The sequence below is a fragment of the Arachis duranensis genome, chromosome 5, assembly GCF_000817695.3.
Source record: "Arachis duranensis cultivar V14167 chromosome 5, aradu.V14167.gnm2.J7QH, whole genome shotgun sequence".
Taxonomy (NCBI): Eukaryota; Viridiplantae; Streptophyta; class Magnoliopsida; order Fabales; family Fabaceae; genus Arachis; species Arachis duranensis.
In genome coordinates this window covers 48,363,980-48,381,185 of record NC_029776.3, presented here as the reverse complement: position 1 = coordinate 48,381,185, position 17,206 = coordinate 48,363,980, and the positions used below count along the sequence as shown (strand labels likewise).

The 17,206-nt window shown below is 35.2% G+C and overlaps 1 protein-coding gene across 1 annotated transcript; it reads left to right on the top strand.

Annotated features, from left to right (window-relative positions):
• Positions 1–11,111: 11,111 nt before the first annotated feature.
• On the top strand, positions 11,112–13,257 carry LOC107489323 (protein MAIN-LIKE 1-like). Its single transcript, XM_021143842.2, has 4 exons — positions 11,112–12,373; positions 12,500–12,587; positions 12,681–12,734; positions 12,856–13,257. Exons 1-4 carry the CDS (start codon positions 11,670–11,672, stop codon positions 13,255–13,257), a joined length of 1,248 nt encoding a protein of 415 aa, XP_020999501.2. The 5' UTR covers positions 11,112–11,669.
• Positions 13,258–17,206: the final 3,949 nt, after the last annotated feature.

The window sequence follows — 17,206 nt, the reverse complement described above, 5'->3', positions numbered from 1 at the left end:
AGGTGGTAATGGACCTGGTGGTAGAAACAACTAATGGAATTATAACCCGTGCAGCTAAAGTAAAGGTTGATAACGTCTAGTTAGCATGAGAAAGAAATTCAAGCTAGTTTTCGGTCGAATGGATTAATGATTAAGATCGTAATGATAAATGATCAGAGTGACGCAGCGAGTGCGGGTTGGAGCATCAATGTAGTGAGAAGTGTGTAGCCTTTGGATTCCAAAATTCGAATATATATCAGATGAAGTTAGAAAAACCCTTGTAGCTGAACCTAAAGGCTGAGCCTGAGACCTCTAGAATAACCATTGGACCCTATTGAATGGGAACTTGAGGAGTTTCTCATTGGAAAAGAGGAAGAATATATGGAGTTTAAAGAAACAAATTTTCAAAGACAAAAATTTTTGTTAGGGGGTAGGATGTAAACCTCGGATAATTAGTAAATAATTAACCAAAAATTAATTATTATTTAAAAAAATTAGAAACTTAAATTTTATATTTTAGAGAAGTAGATATAATTAAAATATAAATTTTGACACTAATTTTAAATGATTTGGCCCAAAATTGGGCTGAACGGACCGAATTGATAAAACCGGGCCTGAACAGGACCCAAGACCCAACCCAATTCCTTAATACATATGAGTTTCAGCTCATCTTCTTCTTTCCCCATTTAGAGAACACAGAAACATGCAAGGAAAAGGAAATAAATAGAAACAAACCCTAACTCTCCATTCAAATCCACATATCTTCCAATCCGGAACTCCGATCGATTCACCGCGTCGAGCTCTTCCATTCTAACCAAACAATTTGGTAGGTAAGCCTCATTCTCGCTCCCATCATCTTAGCCCTTAATTTCAAAATTTATTGAGCTTGGTGTTGAGAAATTGTGTAATTTCGGTGTTTAGGACCAAATTAGCTTCATAGACTTGCCGGGTCTTGTCCCAATATCCCGTTGGTAAGGTGAAAAATCTTTAACCCTTGTGAAATTGTGTATATAGCAAGCCCTATATTGATTTAGTGGTGTTTATATGATATTAGATTGAATTATATATATTGGTGGCAAACTTATAAAGTTGGAAGCTTGAGTCTTGGACTTGGTAGCTGAAAATTCTGTTTGGAGAGGTTTGGAGCCTTGGGTTTTGTGGAACGGTGGTCAATTGTGACATCTCGAGCTAGGGAGGAATCGGCCAAGGTATAGTTTTGGTTTCTCGTATGTAATATATAATGTCTTGTGAAAATTTAGGCTAGATAACCATAAGATAGGTTGAAGCATGTATGTATGTTATGAGTTAGTAACCTTAATGATTGATTAACCTTGATGATTGGTGATTTATTGATGATACTTTAATGATTGAGTATGAGATTATGTTCATTATGAATTCTTGCGGTTGAAATTCATGAATTTGCGTATTGATGGATCATGGAGTAAATGAAAATCGGTTAGGTATGAGTATGAATTGGTTGAATGAGTATGAGTTAGCAGTTTATGTAGAAATGTTGTTGTGTTAATTATTGATGAGTATTGGCTTCAAGTATATTAAATTGAGAATCTTGAATGAGTTGAGGAATTGAGAATTGAATTGTTGAGGAATTGAGAATTGGTTGATAAGCATTTGGTATTGACTATGAGTGTTTTGGTTGATAATGGTTTGGTTTGAAAATGAAAATTTGGTGAAAATAAAGGTTGGCATTTTGAGGAAAAATATGACTTTTAACCGAATTTTGACAGGCCATAATTCAGCTTTCAAACCCTCAATTTTTTCAAAATTGTTTTGTATGAAAATTAGGTCTATGAAGTTTACATCGTTTAAAGAACGGATGAAAAATGATTTTTAACAAAAAAGTTATGCGCGTTGGAAGTTCGGTGTGTAAAACAAAATTCTCATCTAACAACTTTTTGGCATTTTGGGGAGGTTCGCGTACACGAGTGTACACGTGACGTGGCCGTTTGGTATGGCTAGATGTGCTCACATACGCGGGAGCATGTCGCGTATGCGAAATGGTAAAAATCACACTTCTATGTACATGGGACATGGTTCGCGTATGTGGGTCCCTGTTTTACAGCAACTTGAGTTTTGTGATTTAAACATAATTTTGAATCTCTAAACCTCTATTTTTACTCTCTAAGACCCTAGAATTGAGTTGTAATAATAGTAAAGGGGGTTGAACTAGAAAGGGGAGGTAACTTGAAAGTTAAGAAAGTTTGTGAAGTGGTGAAATATGGTTGAGGAAGTGCGGAATTGATGATGATGTATGTATAGTTGATGACTGAATTGAGAGGTGAATGTTGAGATTTACGATGACTGGGTATGGCTGGATTGGCTGAGATGGCAAGGTTTAGGTGTAATCCCGCTTGCGTGTTACCTTGAATATTGTATTGGCACCTGCACCAGGCAGGGACGGAGGTTCCAACCCTTTTTGCTCGTGGTTGCGGTGTCGTGATGGGGACGGACGTTTTATCCCGCCCGTGGTGAGGACGAGATTTCATCTCGCTCACGAGGTTGACAAGTTAAGGATGGAGGATTCCTCTCTTGTCGTGATGTGGATGTGGGAAAGGTAGAAAGACACTCTCCTTCATATTGTTTCTCCAACATTCTTCTCTGGTTGCAAGATGAAAATGCACACTCCTTCAATGTGGAAAGGCACACTCCTTTATGATACCTCAAGGAGAAGGTAAAAAGGCAATATCCTTCGTTAAAGTTTTTTCCTAGGGATGCACAACCTAGAGACAAATGTCTGGGTTAGCTACCGAATGTGTCGGATCCAGGTAGTTTAATCGACACGTGAGCTTACGGCGAATAGGATACACATATATCATATGCATATGTATATTTTGTTTGATTGTGCATTAATTGGGCCTGCCTATATAACTATTATGCTTACCTGCTATAATTGCTACCTGCTGTATTTGTATTCTACTTGTGTTTGTTTTGTCTGTATTACTTGTCTATGCACTAGAGTTTCGAAGGATTGGAAGAAGGTGGAAAATCAGGGTTTAAGTTAGAAAGTAGAATTGAGTTAGATTTAAGAACTTTCTATAACCTATCCTGTTTATGATTTTTAATTTATAAACTTTAACGGGTGAATAAAAGGATGTGCACGACAATAATGAAAAGGGGATAGATGAAAATGGTGAAAGGATAAATTGGGTTAATTGGGAAGTGTTTTTATTGTTTGATGGGATTTAGAGTCCAGCATAATAAGAGTTGGCAAGAATTGGTTGGACCCCTTTTTAGTTATTTAGCGGAATTGATTGTTGTTCGTGTCTTAGCCATTGCATTTTTATTAAAAAACATTTTCAATTTATAACGAGAAAAAGATAAAAAAAAAACATTAAAAATGTTAAAACGGCATTTTTTACTTTCTTTATTTTAAAAAATATTTTCATTGAAAACATTTTTTAATGTACGCCATGGAACACATTTTCATTTATGTTTTCAATTTTCAGTGAAAATAAAAATAAAAATGATCAAACCAACCAATCCCTTAGCTTGCATTGTCCAGTTGAACATTATTGTGTGTGACCAAACAGTAATAATAGTAAACATATATAGTTTTGCACTAATAAAATAGTAATATTTTCGTATTCTATGGGAGAGAATTTACCACTCTGATTAAAGCGTATGAAAGATTAAAAAAAATAAAAATATGCATGCATATGTACATAATAATAAAATTAAAAAGAAATGTTAAGATTTTGATTGGTCGGCTAGAATTTGGTGGTTTAGTACTCACTAGAATTTTGAATAGAGAATCTTAATTTTTACAAAAACATGTTAAAGAAGAGAGGTTTAGAAAAGATCTAATTGCTAGAGCATTATGGAAGGGATTGGTTGGGACTCACTATTGAGGATAAATGAGAGAAACAAAAGGGAGTAATTCTTTTTTATGATTCAAATATCAAAAAGGATTTAGAGAAATGTAGTAAAAATTTGATGGAAAAAATTTTGGCAGATAAATTGATTATTGTTGGCATGATTGAGCTAGCTATGGATGCCTATGGAGATCATAATCGGATGGATTACGAGTAATTGATTATGGTGATACTATTTTTCAATTTTGTTTAGAAAAAACAAGATGTAAAGAGAATTGAGAATGAGGTGTCATAGCTCTTCGAGAATTACACAGTGAATATTCAGAAATAGTGTAAGACCCAAATTTTTAAAAATTAAATAATAAATTATTTATAATTTATTTTATTTAACTAAGATTATATTTAAGAAATTATGGTATAAGATCATTCTTCTCTATAGAGCTTGAGGAATGGATTGACTATGCTTTAGTTGCATACTCTGAGCGTCTGTCATGTTGCAGGTCTTATCCTGATGGCGATTATTATTAGATTAAAATTGATTTCAATTACCGGATTACCTCTATTTTTACTAAAAATTACATAATTGCCCTTATACTTGATTTTATCCTAATCTAACCTTAATTAAACACAACACACCCTCCCTTTCCCAACAACAGCCGTTGAACCCCCTTCTTCCCAAACACAGAGCCACCAATATGTTCGAGAATGAGAGCTATGACGGAAGGAAGAAGAGAAGAGGGGAAGGGGGTTGTTCCGCAGCAGCATCGCGCCTCACCGTCATAGATCCCGTCACAGCCACATCGCTGTCATCGATTGATGGAGAGAGAGAGAGAGCACACAAGAGAGAGTTATAAGCGTTGAGAGAGCTCGACAAAAGGAAATGATCGTTGTTGTCGCCCCTGGAGCCGTCACCGTGTGTTGCCATAAAGCTCAGCCACCATCGCTGCCGTTCGTGCCTCTGTTTCGCGCCACTGTGACTTCCGTCGCCACTAGATCTGTCACTGCTGTCAGACCTGTGGCCATCGCTATGCACACCGTCGCTAGGAGAAGACCAGACGCGATGAGGAGAAGAAGCTGGGTCTGTTTCAGTCATCGCCCCTTGTAATACTCTAATATTCAAATTCTTATACTCAAGTCATAAGTTAATGATGATAAGGTAATATGACTCTAAAAGTGGATTGTTAATGCATATATAATTGAAAGGAATTAGAAGTCTAAAAAGGAGTAAAAGAAAAATCGCAAATCGCAAATACTCACATATCGTTAAGAAAAAGAAAGATAAGGCGTGATCGAAAAATGAAATAAATAAAACTTCAAACGAGTACATTCTTATTATCAATTTAAAAGTTTTAATAATCAAAAATAAAAAAAATAATGAGAATGCTATATGCTTTAATTTGAATAATTATATTTTTAACTCTATTTTATGATTTCAACGGAAATTAACTTGATTATCCCTAATTATTTATTTGAAAATAAGTTATAAATTGATAATTAAATAGTATTTTTATAAATATTATTATTCGATTGAATTTGATTTCAAATTATTACTCTACTCGCCCTAATTTTATTGAAATTGCCAAATTACCTCAAACCCAACTACACAAAACCCTAACCCTAAGTACTTTATCCTACCGCCACTCTCCTCCCCATTAACCCTCCCCCCCACGCTAAGCTATCAAGAAAGAAAGAAAACAAAAAGGAAAACTAAAATTAGGGGAAAAGAAAGGAGAGAGGGTCGTGATGTGAGAGAGGGAAGAGGGAGCTAACCGCACTACCAGCGCAGGAGAGAATTGACAGGAGAGAGAGAGATGCGTTTGAGAGAGAGAGAGAGCCAGAGGATGCTGCTGCCAGCTGCACCGTCGCGAGGGAGTCGCCATTAGCTTCGCGCCAAACTCCTCACAAACCGTCATCGTCCATGGAGCCGCCAGGAGCTATCGTGTCACCTGCGCCATCGCACCCTGCCCGTGTCGCCGTCGCCAATTGATGGAGGGAGAGGACGGTGAGAGGAGCCGCTGCTGCTGGGTTGCCGTTCTACCACCGTCACCGCGCCCAGCTGCCGTCGCATGCTCCGTCGCAATTGCTACCGTGGCTGTCGCTGTGTTGGACCGCGTCCTTGGTCGCCGTCAAGCTTGCCGTCGTTGTTTCGACACCGTCTTTGGAGCAGTCATACTGTCATTGTCACTACCGGAGCTGTCATTCAGTCAATGTCACTACTGGAGCTGCTGGCCACCGGAAACACCACCGGGGCTGCCGCTACATGGCTTAATCATTTTTTCTTAGTTGTGGTAGGCGATTTTGTTTTGAAAGCACTTTAGTAATTGTTTTGTTATTTTACGCTGAGGTTTTGGGGGGTTAATTATTATACGATTATTATATGTTGCGTTTAGAGTTGCTGTGATTGCTGTGAAAGTAGTTTGAATCTAAGGTTGCGGCTGCCACCGTTGCGGGTCGAGAGAAAACGAAGTTTTGTCATGTAGTTAAGTCGGGAACGAGTAGGGGCACTTTCCTTAAACTCATTTTATTTTCGAGAATTGTTATAAATCAATATTAATGCAAAATTTATATTTTTGTGATTTCATAAGTCTTCTGGATTGGTTTGAGTTGCTTTGGACGACTGTAATTGTTTGTATGGTTGAATTATTGATTATTTGAAAAGATTGAATAATTTAGGTTATTGATTGATTTTTATTAAATTGACGGTTGTCGAATTGATTTTCTTGAGATTTGGAATATTTTGATGTTGGAAATGAATTTGATTTATTGAAAAGGATTTGAGATATTGGATTTTGATTGTTGATTTATTGGGAATGATTTTTGAGAACTGAAAATAATTTGAGATATTGGAATTGGTTTGATTTTGGAAATGATTTAAAAGAGTTTGAGGAATGTTTGGATGGAATCCGAGAAGGGTGACAGAGTCTGAGGTTTAGAGGAAATGTTGTCGAAATTTTATAAAAATTAGAGATTTTGTTTGAATGGCTATTTCAAAGGATCTAGATTTATGGGGTATATGGTTTGATTTTGAGTTATTAAGAAAATGATTATGTTTTGAGTTTCATTTACTTAGAAAGGAATGAATTATATTTTGAATTAGGATTGTTAATGAACGGAATGGGAGAATGGACGATGATAATTGAATTTAAGTGAAAGATGACGAGGATTGATTTTAAAGTATGATTTTTGAATGAATTTATAAATGAGATATGAATTGATGATGATAATGAATTAAAAGTATATGAGACTTGCAAAATTGAAACAAAATGTTGACCCTCTGTAAATGTGATCGGACACTTTAACTTCTTGGGTTTCAAACCGAATGCTAGGTGTGATAATGAGGAATGACGAATTTGATGTGTTTCAATGAGATATGAATTGATATGAATTGATGATTAAAATGATCTAAAAGTAAATGAGACTTGCAAAATTGAGACAAATTATTGACCCTATGTACGTAAGATGTGACCGGGCACTTTAACTCCCTGGGTTCATATATATATATATATATATATATATATATATGAATTTGAGCTTGGGACTTTGTCTCTCTCCATGGATGAGTTTGGAATTTTTTCCATGGATAATTTTGAGCTTGGGGATGCGCGTACAGAGGGACTGTCCAATGATTAGCTACCAAGACATATCGGGTTGGCTGTATAACCGACAAATGAGCTCATTAGCCATAGGATAGGTATACATCATATGTATTTGTATGTTTTGCTTTGGTGTGCATTGTTTTGGTTTACCTATCTGTTTAACTATGCTTATCTACTATTTGGCCTACTTGTTGTATTTGCATCCTATCTGTGTTTTTCTTGTTTGTATTGTATGTGAGTGTTACTGAGAGCTCTTTCATGTTGGTGGCGGTGAAGCTAATGAGGGTTGCTTTCATGACATGATGACTTGATTGTTGATTTGGTTGAGTTGGGGGCTGTGATTGGTTTCTGATTGAGGTACTAGTAAAGTATGAAAAATCAAGCTGGTTCAGTATAGACTTAATGAACCTATGCCTGGAACAGGTTGGTCATTCATACAGTCTCGAAAACTGATTAAGATTTTCTTATAAGAAAAGAAAAATTTTAGATTTCTGAAAAGTTAAATATTGTTTCTTGAAAAGGTTTTGGATGATTAGCCGTTGGTTTTATTAAAAAATTCATAGGACGAACGATAATCACTACCTTGAAATCAATTCTTCTTTTTAAACATATCTTCTTATAACAATTCTTAAACCCTTTACTGAGAACCCTTTCGAGAACGATGTTCTCACCCTCCTATAGAATTTCTTTTTCAGTGATAGGTTCAGAAAGTTTTGGCGCGAAACCGCAATTGATCTACAAACTTTATATATATGTTGTACTTTCTATTGTTGATTTAATTGAGACTTTATCTCTCGTCAATTGTCATTTTGAGATTTTAGAGGGACATGATTTGTATTTAAGAAGTTTTGATTAATTTTATGTATTTATTATATTTGCAGAGGTTCAATATTAAATAATTATAATATTAAATTAATGGATTAGAGATAAGTAATGTTTGAACTTTTAGTATGATCATGAGGTGTTAAAAATAAAGGTGTTACGTTGGATACTGAGCATCCATTTAGCTCTTGTGATACAGATAGGAATCTCAGTACCGAGATCTATTCAATTTTTTGAAACCCCTAAATAATCGAGATGTGACATATTGTATATTTAGGTAATTATACTGTATTTTATGTATTTTCGTAAATTTTATATTTATTTAATTTAAATTAAAAAACCCCACATTTAATACGAAAAAAAATGATTGTGCTCATTAAAAGTATGGTAAAACTTTTTCTTTTACCAAAAACACGAAAAATCCTATTAAAACCTTTCAATTTGAGCTGATGAGCAGAAAACGAGAAAAGAGGGGGGCCCGCCAGGCGAAAGAGGAGGGAGAGGAGGGGGAAGGAGGAAGAGGGCAACGATCCCAAAGAGATATTTAACAAAAATCATGTCATTTGACCCCATTCACTTTATTACTAGTCCTAGAGGTCATCATCACTCTCCCAAAAACTTGAATTTCTTATGTTGATAACTGCTTAGCTTGGCAGGTAGCTAACCTACTAGCGTACCTAATTAACTTATTTATACTTCTTTTCTGTTGATGCTTTTTCAAGCAATTTCCATTGAAAATGCTGAGCCTTGCACTAAAAGGCATTCCCCAAATCTCTTAAGTGCAGCTACCTATATACTACATTTGGTGGGAATACTTTAAAATCATTTAGGTTTTGGTTATAACTTGCCACAAGCATTGGAATATACCATAAATAAGTCCATAATTCCACAATTGCTAAAAAGTTCACCTCACCTTCGAAATATCATTGCTTACGGACGTGGCCTTTAATTTAATTTAAATATTGTGTCACTTAGTGCGTTCACCGTTTAGTTTATTTTGGTACATACCCGTTTATGATGTTATGAGTAACTGATATATGACAACTTAACTTTAGGTTGGAAACAAGACCCGGAAAAAAAATTAGGTTGGAAAAGTAATACACACAAAAGTTTTAAATTAATTAAAGAAATTATTACATTTTGCCTATAAAATTAGACTGGTGTCTAATAATTATATATAAATGCTTCAGAAAGTTGTAAACTTAGGTTGTTTCAAGGATTAATTACATAATTTTATTCAATAATGTAGAGATTAGGTAAAACTTAGTTTCTTCAAATTAATCACGTATACCAATGTTTTAGGGAGGCTTCTTCCATGGTGAAAGTATCTTCAGGACTTTTAAGGTACAGGAAACATTTATAATTAATGAATATTTTATTTCTTGGTTCATAAATATTTTAAAATGAAAGGAAACAAATTTCTGACAACTAAGTGTCTTGGTTATGATTTTTTACTTTTCATCATTTCTTTTTTTTAATAATAAAAATTTTTCATTCTTAAAATTGACTTTTTTAGTTTAATTTCTATAATATTATTTTATGAATATTTTTAGACATTTATATATTTTGTACCATAAATCTTGATTCACCTATTTTTTTCCTTTGTAAAAAAAATTATTTTACAACAAAATTCATTTACTTGAACTTTTTGACTTTCTTTCAAAATTGTTTATAGTGGTTGAAACTAAGTTGACAACTCATCATCATTATTTTCCAAAGAAACAAATTTAATTTGAAGCAGAAAAAATATTCGTTCACCTCAAACTTTTTATTCTTTAAAAATAACATTTTCATTAAAAAATATCATTAAAGTCTAAATATAATTTATATTTTCTTTGAATTATAAAAATATTCTTATCCTAAGGAGTAGTATTCTTCAACTATTCATATTTATATTAGTGTAATTACTATTATTAGTATTATACTTAGGAGTTATTACTATTATTATTTTAATATTCACTACGATTATTCTTATTCACATTTTTTTGATAATTATGATCATTTTCTTTTTTTTATTACGATTGTAATAATAATACTAACTATTATCATTATCATTCATATTGTTAGTATCCTCAGGATAACAATTGTTATTAATTATTATTAAGTAAAAAATAATTAAATTAAGACAAATAAATATATCAATCTCACCTACTTTTTTTTTACGGTAAATCGGATCGAATTAATTAATCGAATTTGTCAACTTAAATAATCTACAAATATTTTAGGGTAAAAAACCCAAATGAGCCAAGGAGAGCTCAAAATTACCTAATTCAGCCAATTCAAAAATCCATACATGAATCAACCAGGACGAATTACTATATAATTCGAATCAATATGATTCGAATTATACTTACATGTAATTCGAATTGATATGATTCGAATTACTAGGAAGGCAAAAAACCAATGAAGTTCGAAACAACTTGTTTCGAATTACATCAACATAATTCGAATTTACTTAATTCGAATTACTAGGAGAAGTGGAAAGTAGAGAGGTTCGAATCTAGTTGATTCGAATTAGGTGAAAATTGAGTTGCATAGTAATTCGAATCAACTTGATTTGAATTACAAGGGATTCGGCTATAAAAGGAGTTCGAGCCAAGTTCATTCGAATCACTTTCTCATTCTCCAACCCCACCAAATTCCAGAGAAGAAGACCAACGTTCAGTACGAGTGCGACCAGAGCGGCTGTTTCTGTCGATGGGGGACGATCCGGAAAGGCTTTATCGTTTGGATGGAGTAGCTCATATCGCCTGTGTGATCAACGACGAGGTTAGTGGTTTATGAAAGCGGTTTATGATAACGGTATTTGTTAATGGTTTTTTATAATGGTTTATGTTACTGTTAGTGGTTTAGGATAGTGGTTTAGGAAAGTAGTGTAGGCTAGTGTTAGGTGTGTATGCAAGTGGTTTAGGCCAGTAGTTTTTTTTAGTGGTATTTGAAATTGTTTTTTGTAAGCGGTTTGTGTTAATGGTTTTGGATAGTGGTTTTAGTGATGGTTAGCGGTTTGGGGTCGTGGTTTAGGTTGGTGGTGTAGGACAGTGGTTTTTGTTAATGGTTTTGTTTTAGCGGTTTATTTTACTGTTAGCGGTTTACGCAAGTGGTTTAGGCCAGTGGTTTTTGTTATAGATTTTTGTACTTGGTTTTTGTTAACGGTTTTGGATAGTGGATTCATTGATGGTTTAGCGGTTAACGGTAGTGGATTATGATAAACGTGAAAATGCATATGTTTTTGTTAATGGTATTGGCACGTGGTTTGAGTGAGCGGTTTGTGTATAAAATGTTGGTCGTTTGTTTCATATATCTTTTGCCCATCATGATTTATTTTCTAGTTCCTTATAAAATATATCGCTTATGTTAGTGGTTTGTGCATCTGTTCTAATTATGCGGTTTATGTACTGGCCAGCCTCGTCGTTGCATATCCAGCGTTAGGCGGCAACAGGGGATGCGTCTTGATGAGAGGTATGTTCCGTACTTGCAGATGGCGGGACTTTACCATCTTGCGAGACTGAACGACAGATGGTTCCGACTAGACGAGCCCCTAGTCAGCGCATTCGTCGAGAGGTGGCGGCCTGAGACGCACACCTTCCACATGCCGTTCGGAGAGTGCACTATCACGCTTCAGGACGTCGCATACCAGCTGGGGTTGCCAGTCGACGGAGATTACGTTAGTGGTTGCCTTACCGACTTCCACCTTTACATTGAGGGTGGGAGACCTGCTTGGCAGTGGTTCCATGAGTTGCTCGGTGTTTTACCTCCGGAGAACCAGGTGCAGAAATTCGCAGTCAACTACACCTGGTTTCAGGAGACATTTGCAGAGTGTCCAGACGGGGCAGATGAGGAGACAGTTAGGCGCTTTGCCCGGGCCTATATCATGATGTTATTGGGTACCCAGCTGTTTGCCGACAAGTCCGGCAATCGTATACACATCAGATGGCTACCATATGTTGCTCGGCTTGAGGAGATGGGTCGCTACAGTTGGGCGTCGGCGGCACTAGCATGGCTGTACAGGTGCATGTGCCGAGTCGCCAACAGACATGTGGTGAAGTTAGCTGGCCCGTTACAGTTATTACAGTCGTGGATCTTCTGGAGGTTTCCCACACTTAGACCATCTGGGTATGATGAGATCAGCTGGCCCCTTGCCTCGAGGTACCGTTATTGTTTTGTACTATATATTGCCCCTTGCCTCGAGGTACCGTTATTGTTTTGTACTATATATTATTCTTGTTATTATTTTCAATTATGCAACCAATTCTTCTGTTTTCTTGTACGCAGATGGTCTGGTTACAATCCTGGGATTAGCAACAAGGGACCTCGGGTACAGATGGCTCGCATGAAGATCGACTTGTTACAGCCTCGGCAGGTAAGTACGCAGAGCATTTGTGCATCTGAAGTCATTGTTTCAGTTTATAGCTCTTAACTAAGTGTACAAACCATTTTATTTTGATTTTTTCAGTTCATATGGATGCCCTATAGCGCAGTCGACGTCATCCAGGTTGTCCATCCTGAGGTGTTGGAGTGCACTTGACGTCATGCAGGTTGTCCATCCTGAGGTGTTGGAGCCCCGGCATACGATGTTATGGCGATGCAGGACGTCCCTGATTTATTTTGCGGTTGTCGAGTGGCATTAGGTTGATAGAGTTTTACCTCAGTTTGGCGGCGTTCAGCCCATACCGTCTCCCGCCCTGAACATCGACTTCCTGATGTCGAAGGACGAGAGAGGAGGTGACCGTTGGTTCCCGGCACAGTACCCCGATTGGCATCTTTACTGGCAGGAGCGTGCTGATCACATTCTGCAGTTTGACATCGTGCCCGACCCCGAACCGTCACATGAGTTCTTGACATGGTGGTATCAGCACGGAAAGAGGTTTTTGTCGCCGGAGATGTTACTGGGGGATCCGAGAGGTGTTCCTATTCCAGATGAGGCGACGCAGAGGGGTGCAGGCCGACTTCCAGACATGGACCGGGTCGAGGATGTTCCTGACAGACGTCGTATTGAGAGAAGAGCACGAGTTGGGACACGTCGTAGCTAGCGTGAGTGGAACTGGGTAGATCGGGCTATGGATGCCGGAGACGACCCAGTTAGGGGTGGGGGGAGAGTTCGTGGTCGTGGAGGCAGGAGGAGCGTGGGTGCTGCTAGACAGGGTGCCCAGATGCATGGGGGAGGTGATGTTGCGGGGGTTGATAGGGCCCATCTGGGCGGGCATGATGGTGGGTCCCATGGATCTGGTATGGGAGATCCCACGAGTCACACTGATGCTGGGCTTGGTGGTGGAGGTCTTGGAGATTATTTCGTTGGTGTTCCCGGTGATGATCATACCCTTCAGGATAGTACTACATGGGTGAGTCCTGGCTCGATGTTTGGAGACTTACTTGCTAGTGATGGCATTGTGGCCGAGTTTGGTGAACCACATTTCCTTGATGATATCCGGACCATCATGCAGGAGGATGAGACTGCAGCCGGACGGGTTCAGACGACAGGGACACAGGCACCCCTGGATGTAGATCTGAATGAGCCTGCCACGGTAGCTCCTGCGCATCCTTTTGCCATGGGTGGGACCCCAGCATCGGCGCAGAGTATTGGATATCACACTCAGTTGCCGGCCCGTCGTCATCCAGACCCGTGCATGTTGCGCCTATGACCCCGAGACAGCCAGTTCCGGATGACAGCGATGAGTCGATTGAGGATGAGGAGCCACTTATACGTAGGGGCTACCGGACACGGGTGCCACGCCGTTGCGGCACCGGATCGCACCTATTTAGATGATTCATGGATAGTGGTGTATGTCATGTTGTTATATTTATATTGTGTACTTTGTTGGATGGTTATCATTGTTATGGTATGTACTTTCTTATTATGTTATTTGATATTATGTTATGTACTTTGATGTTTTGTTATGTCATTTACTTTGATGTATTCTACTTTTATGTTATGACTTATAGTTTGATGTTATGTTATTCGTTATTAGTCATCCCATGATATAATGTTGTTTGTTCTAGTTATAAATTTCAATCATTTAAAAGACATTCAACAGAAATATTTGGTACAAATAACAACTTTCATTACACATAGGAAACAGAGTAGTTCCAGACTAGTTGTAATACATTAAAAATTAAAAACAATTAGAAGACAAGTGCTAATACATTAACAAACAAACACAGACATAGCAAATCTCCTACTGATTTCCAGCAGTCCCGCTGGGGCCTGCGGCTTGTGGACAACTACGCCTGGTGTGACCTGGCTGCCTGCAGAGATCCCTAACGGCAGGACAACATGGAGCCAATTTTAAAATGTTAGATACTTAAATAAGACGATTTAAACATTAGGGATAACTTTGAGACTTATCCCAAATGTTGGGGACAAAAATAGTACCTTACTCTTTAATAAATTTATAATGTTAAAATTTAAATTTGATTTTAAAAGACTAAAATGTACTTTTCATATAATTTTAAATGATAAAAATACTCTTTAAATAGTTAAAGTTGTTTTATTAAATTAAAAAATAAAAATTTGAATTTGATTTTTTTATCTTTGGTAAATAAAAGAAACAACACGAAAATGTGAATTTAAATTTAATTAATAGAATCAAATATATTATTTAGTATTAAGTTTAAATATTAAGATGTTCTTTTTGAATTAGATTACTAAATGAGTTAGAAAGTAAAATTTTAAATTTTAATTTAAAACACTAAAATAAGAACAAAAATAGAATACCAGAACAATTAAAATAGGGACAAAAATTAAAGATAGTTTAAAAACATATCCGAATAGAATAATAAAAAAATGATGAAGGAGATGTAACGTTAAACGAGACACAAGTCACGATAGTGAACGGTAGTGATAGATTTGGTTAGAAGTGAGATTTGAGAAAGAGAGCCATGGAGTAAAATAAATATAAAGAATTTTAATATTTAAAGCAGAAGCGGTAAAATAAATATAAAGAAAATAGTGGAAATTTTAACTGCAAAAAACTAATTTAAAAATAAAAATATATAGAGTATTGATTCATTAAATAATTAAAAACTTTATACACGGTTGATTTACCAAACTATTAGGGAGTATTGTAAACATAATTGTATTAAAAATAATACGAATATATTAATTTTTTAATTTATAATTAACGATTTTAAATAGTTATTTTTTTAAATCGAATAAATATAATTAATCATATAAATATAATAATATGAATACGTTTATTTTTATTAAATTAAATTAAGTTATTAATTAAATTATATTTATTTAAATTTTAATTTAAAGATTTTATAATTTAAAATTTTAAATTATGTGAATAAAATTAAATTAATAAAAATAAAAATATACCAATATAAGCAACGTTTTTTTTTTATTTTTGTTTTATTAAGCAACATATTCTATTAATATTTTATAATTATTTTATGGTTTTTATTTAAAAATATAATTTTATGTTAGTGTTAATTTTTTAAATATTAATTTTTAAAAAAAATATTGTTGACATTAATTATTTGATGAAGTTTTCAATATATAATAAAAGCTCTATTAATAGAATATTTATTAAAAAATTGTCCCAACATATATTACAATATTAATAATATAAAGGAGTTTCAAAACTCCAAACATATGGGGAGTATTGTAACACTGCAAGTCGTAGATGCTCATTCTTCTAATGAACGGCCTCAGGTTTGATCATGGATAACTACTCAAATTAAAAACGATTGTCTATCGAAGATATTGATGATTAGGTGCGGTTTAATCTTACACTTTTATTGATATAAAACATTTTATGATTAGGAAATTGAAAGTTTGTACAATTTTTTTTATATTGATCCTAAATAAATTTAAGTTATTTTATTGTTAAACGAGATAATTTAATACAACTGTAAGACGGGATTTATGTAAATTAAAACTGAGCTATTTAAATCATACATATACTAATTTGAGAAATGTGCTACTGTATGCTGTTTCATTCAGTAGCGGAATTAGAATAATTCTTAAAAAAAGTTAATATAAAAATATAATTTAAAAAAATTAAAATTAAGAAGGGACTAATATAAAAATTAGTAACTGTTACACATTAAAATTTTTAATTTAAGAAAAATGTTATCTCCTTCTTCAACACTAGCCTCTGCCCCTAGTTCTATTGTTTATTATGGAAGAGTTTCTTTTTAATTAAATAAAAGGATGGTGATGAATCATGAATGTATGATTTTTAGCTTTACCGCAGACGAGAAAATCCAACAAAAAAGTTTTTAAATTTTCCTGTAAGCCATATTTAACTAATGATAACACTATGCTAGTTGTAAGACAGAATAATTTGGTGAATTTTAAATTGTTATAAATTTTGATCATATTTAAAAAGTATAATTAAAATTAATATTATATTTTTTATTATTTAATACTTTTTTTTAATTTGATCACACTTTTTAACTTTTATTTTACTAAATTATTTTTTTTTTTGCAAAATATTAAAGAATGTAATATTAATTTTAACTACACTTTAAATATTATTAAAGTTTTAAACCCATGTAGCCATTATAAAGAGAACAATCTCGCTACGTTACCAACAACATTTTTGCCAGCATTTGCTAATTTTAGTTGGGTTGGACTATAAGTCCACTTAGGGTCCGCTGGTTATGTTCATAAGTGACTCTTTTTAACTTTTAACTTATGAAAATGTGTAGTATTAATGTCTGGTACAATTTTCAAAATAAAATTGTAACTTTCTAAAAAGCTATTTTAGTGTTTAAGGAGAAGTTAAAAAAAATGACTTCTTTGACGGGCCTGGTTTGGGGCGCTTGGTTCGGACCTGTGCCGGGTCGGGCACGAAGCATGCGGAGAGAGATGTTCGCCAGTAGGGTTCCCCTCGTCCAGCTGCGGAAGCCTCTGTGCTTGGTGATCCCGTGGAGTTGGGGGTACGGCTCCTGAGATTGGAGCTGAATGAACGCGCCATGATGAAGACCAAGCAATGATGGCTGGTCCACGAGCTGCTAAGCGGGATGTACGAA

What these genes read in the sequence shown, in the direction of transcription:
- LOC107489323 (XM_021143842.2), top strand. Translation starts at nt 11,670, where the DNA reads ATGCGTCTTGATGAGAGGTATGTTCCGTACTTGCAGATGGCGGGACTT. An exon ending in AGCTGGCCCCTTGCCTCGAG is followed by an intron (nt 12,374 to 12,499) that starts GTACCGTTATTG and finishes TCTTGTACGCAG; the next exon opens with ATGGTCTGGTTACAATCCTG. An exon ending in ACTTGTTACAGCCTCGGCAG is followed by an intron (nt 12,588 to 12,680) that starts GTAAGTACGCAG and finishes TGATTTTTTCAG; the next exon opens with TTCATATGGATGCCCTATAG.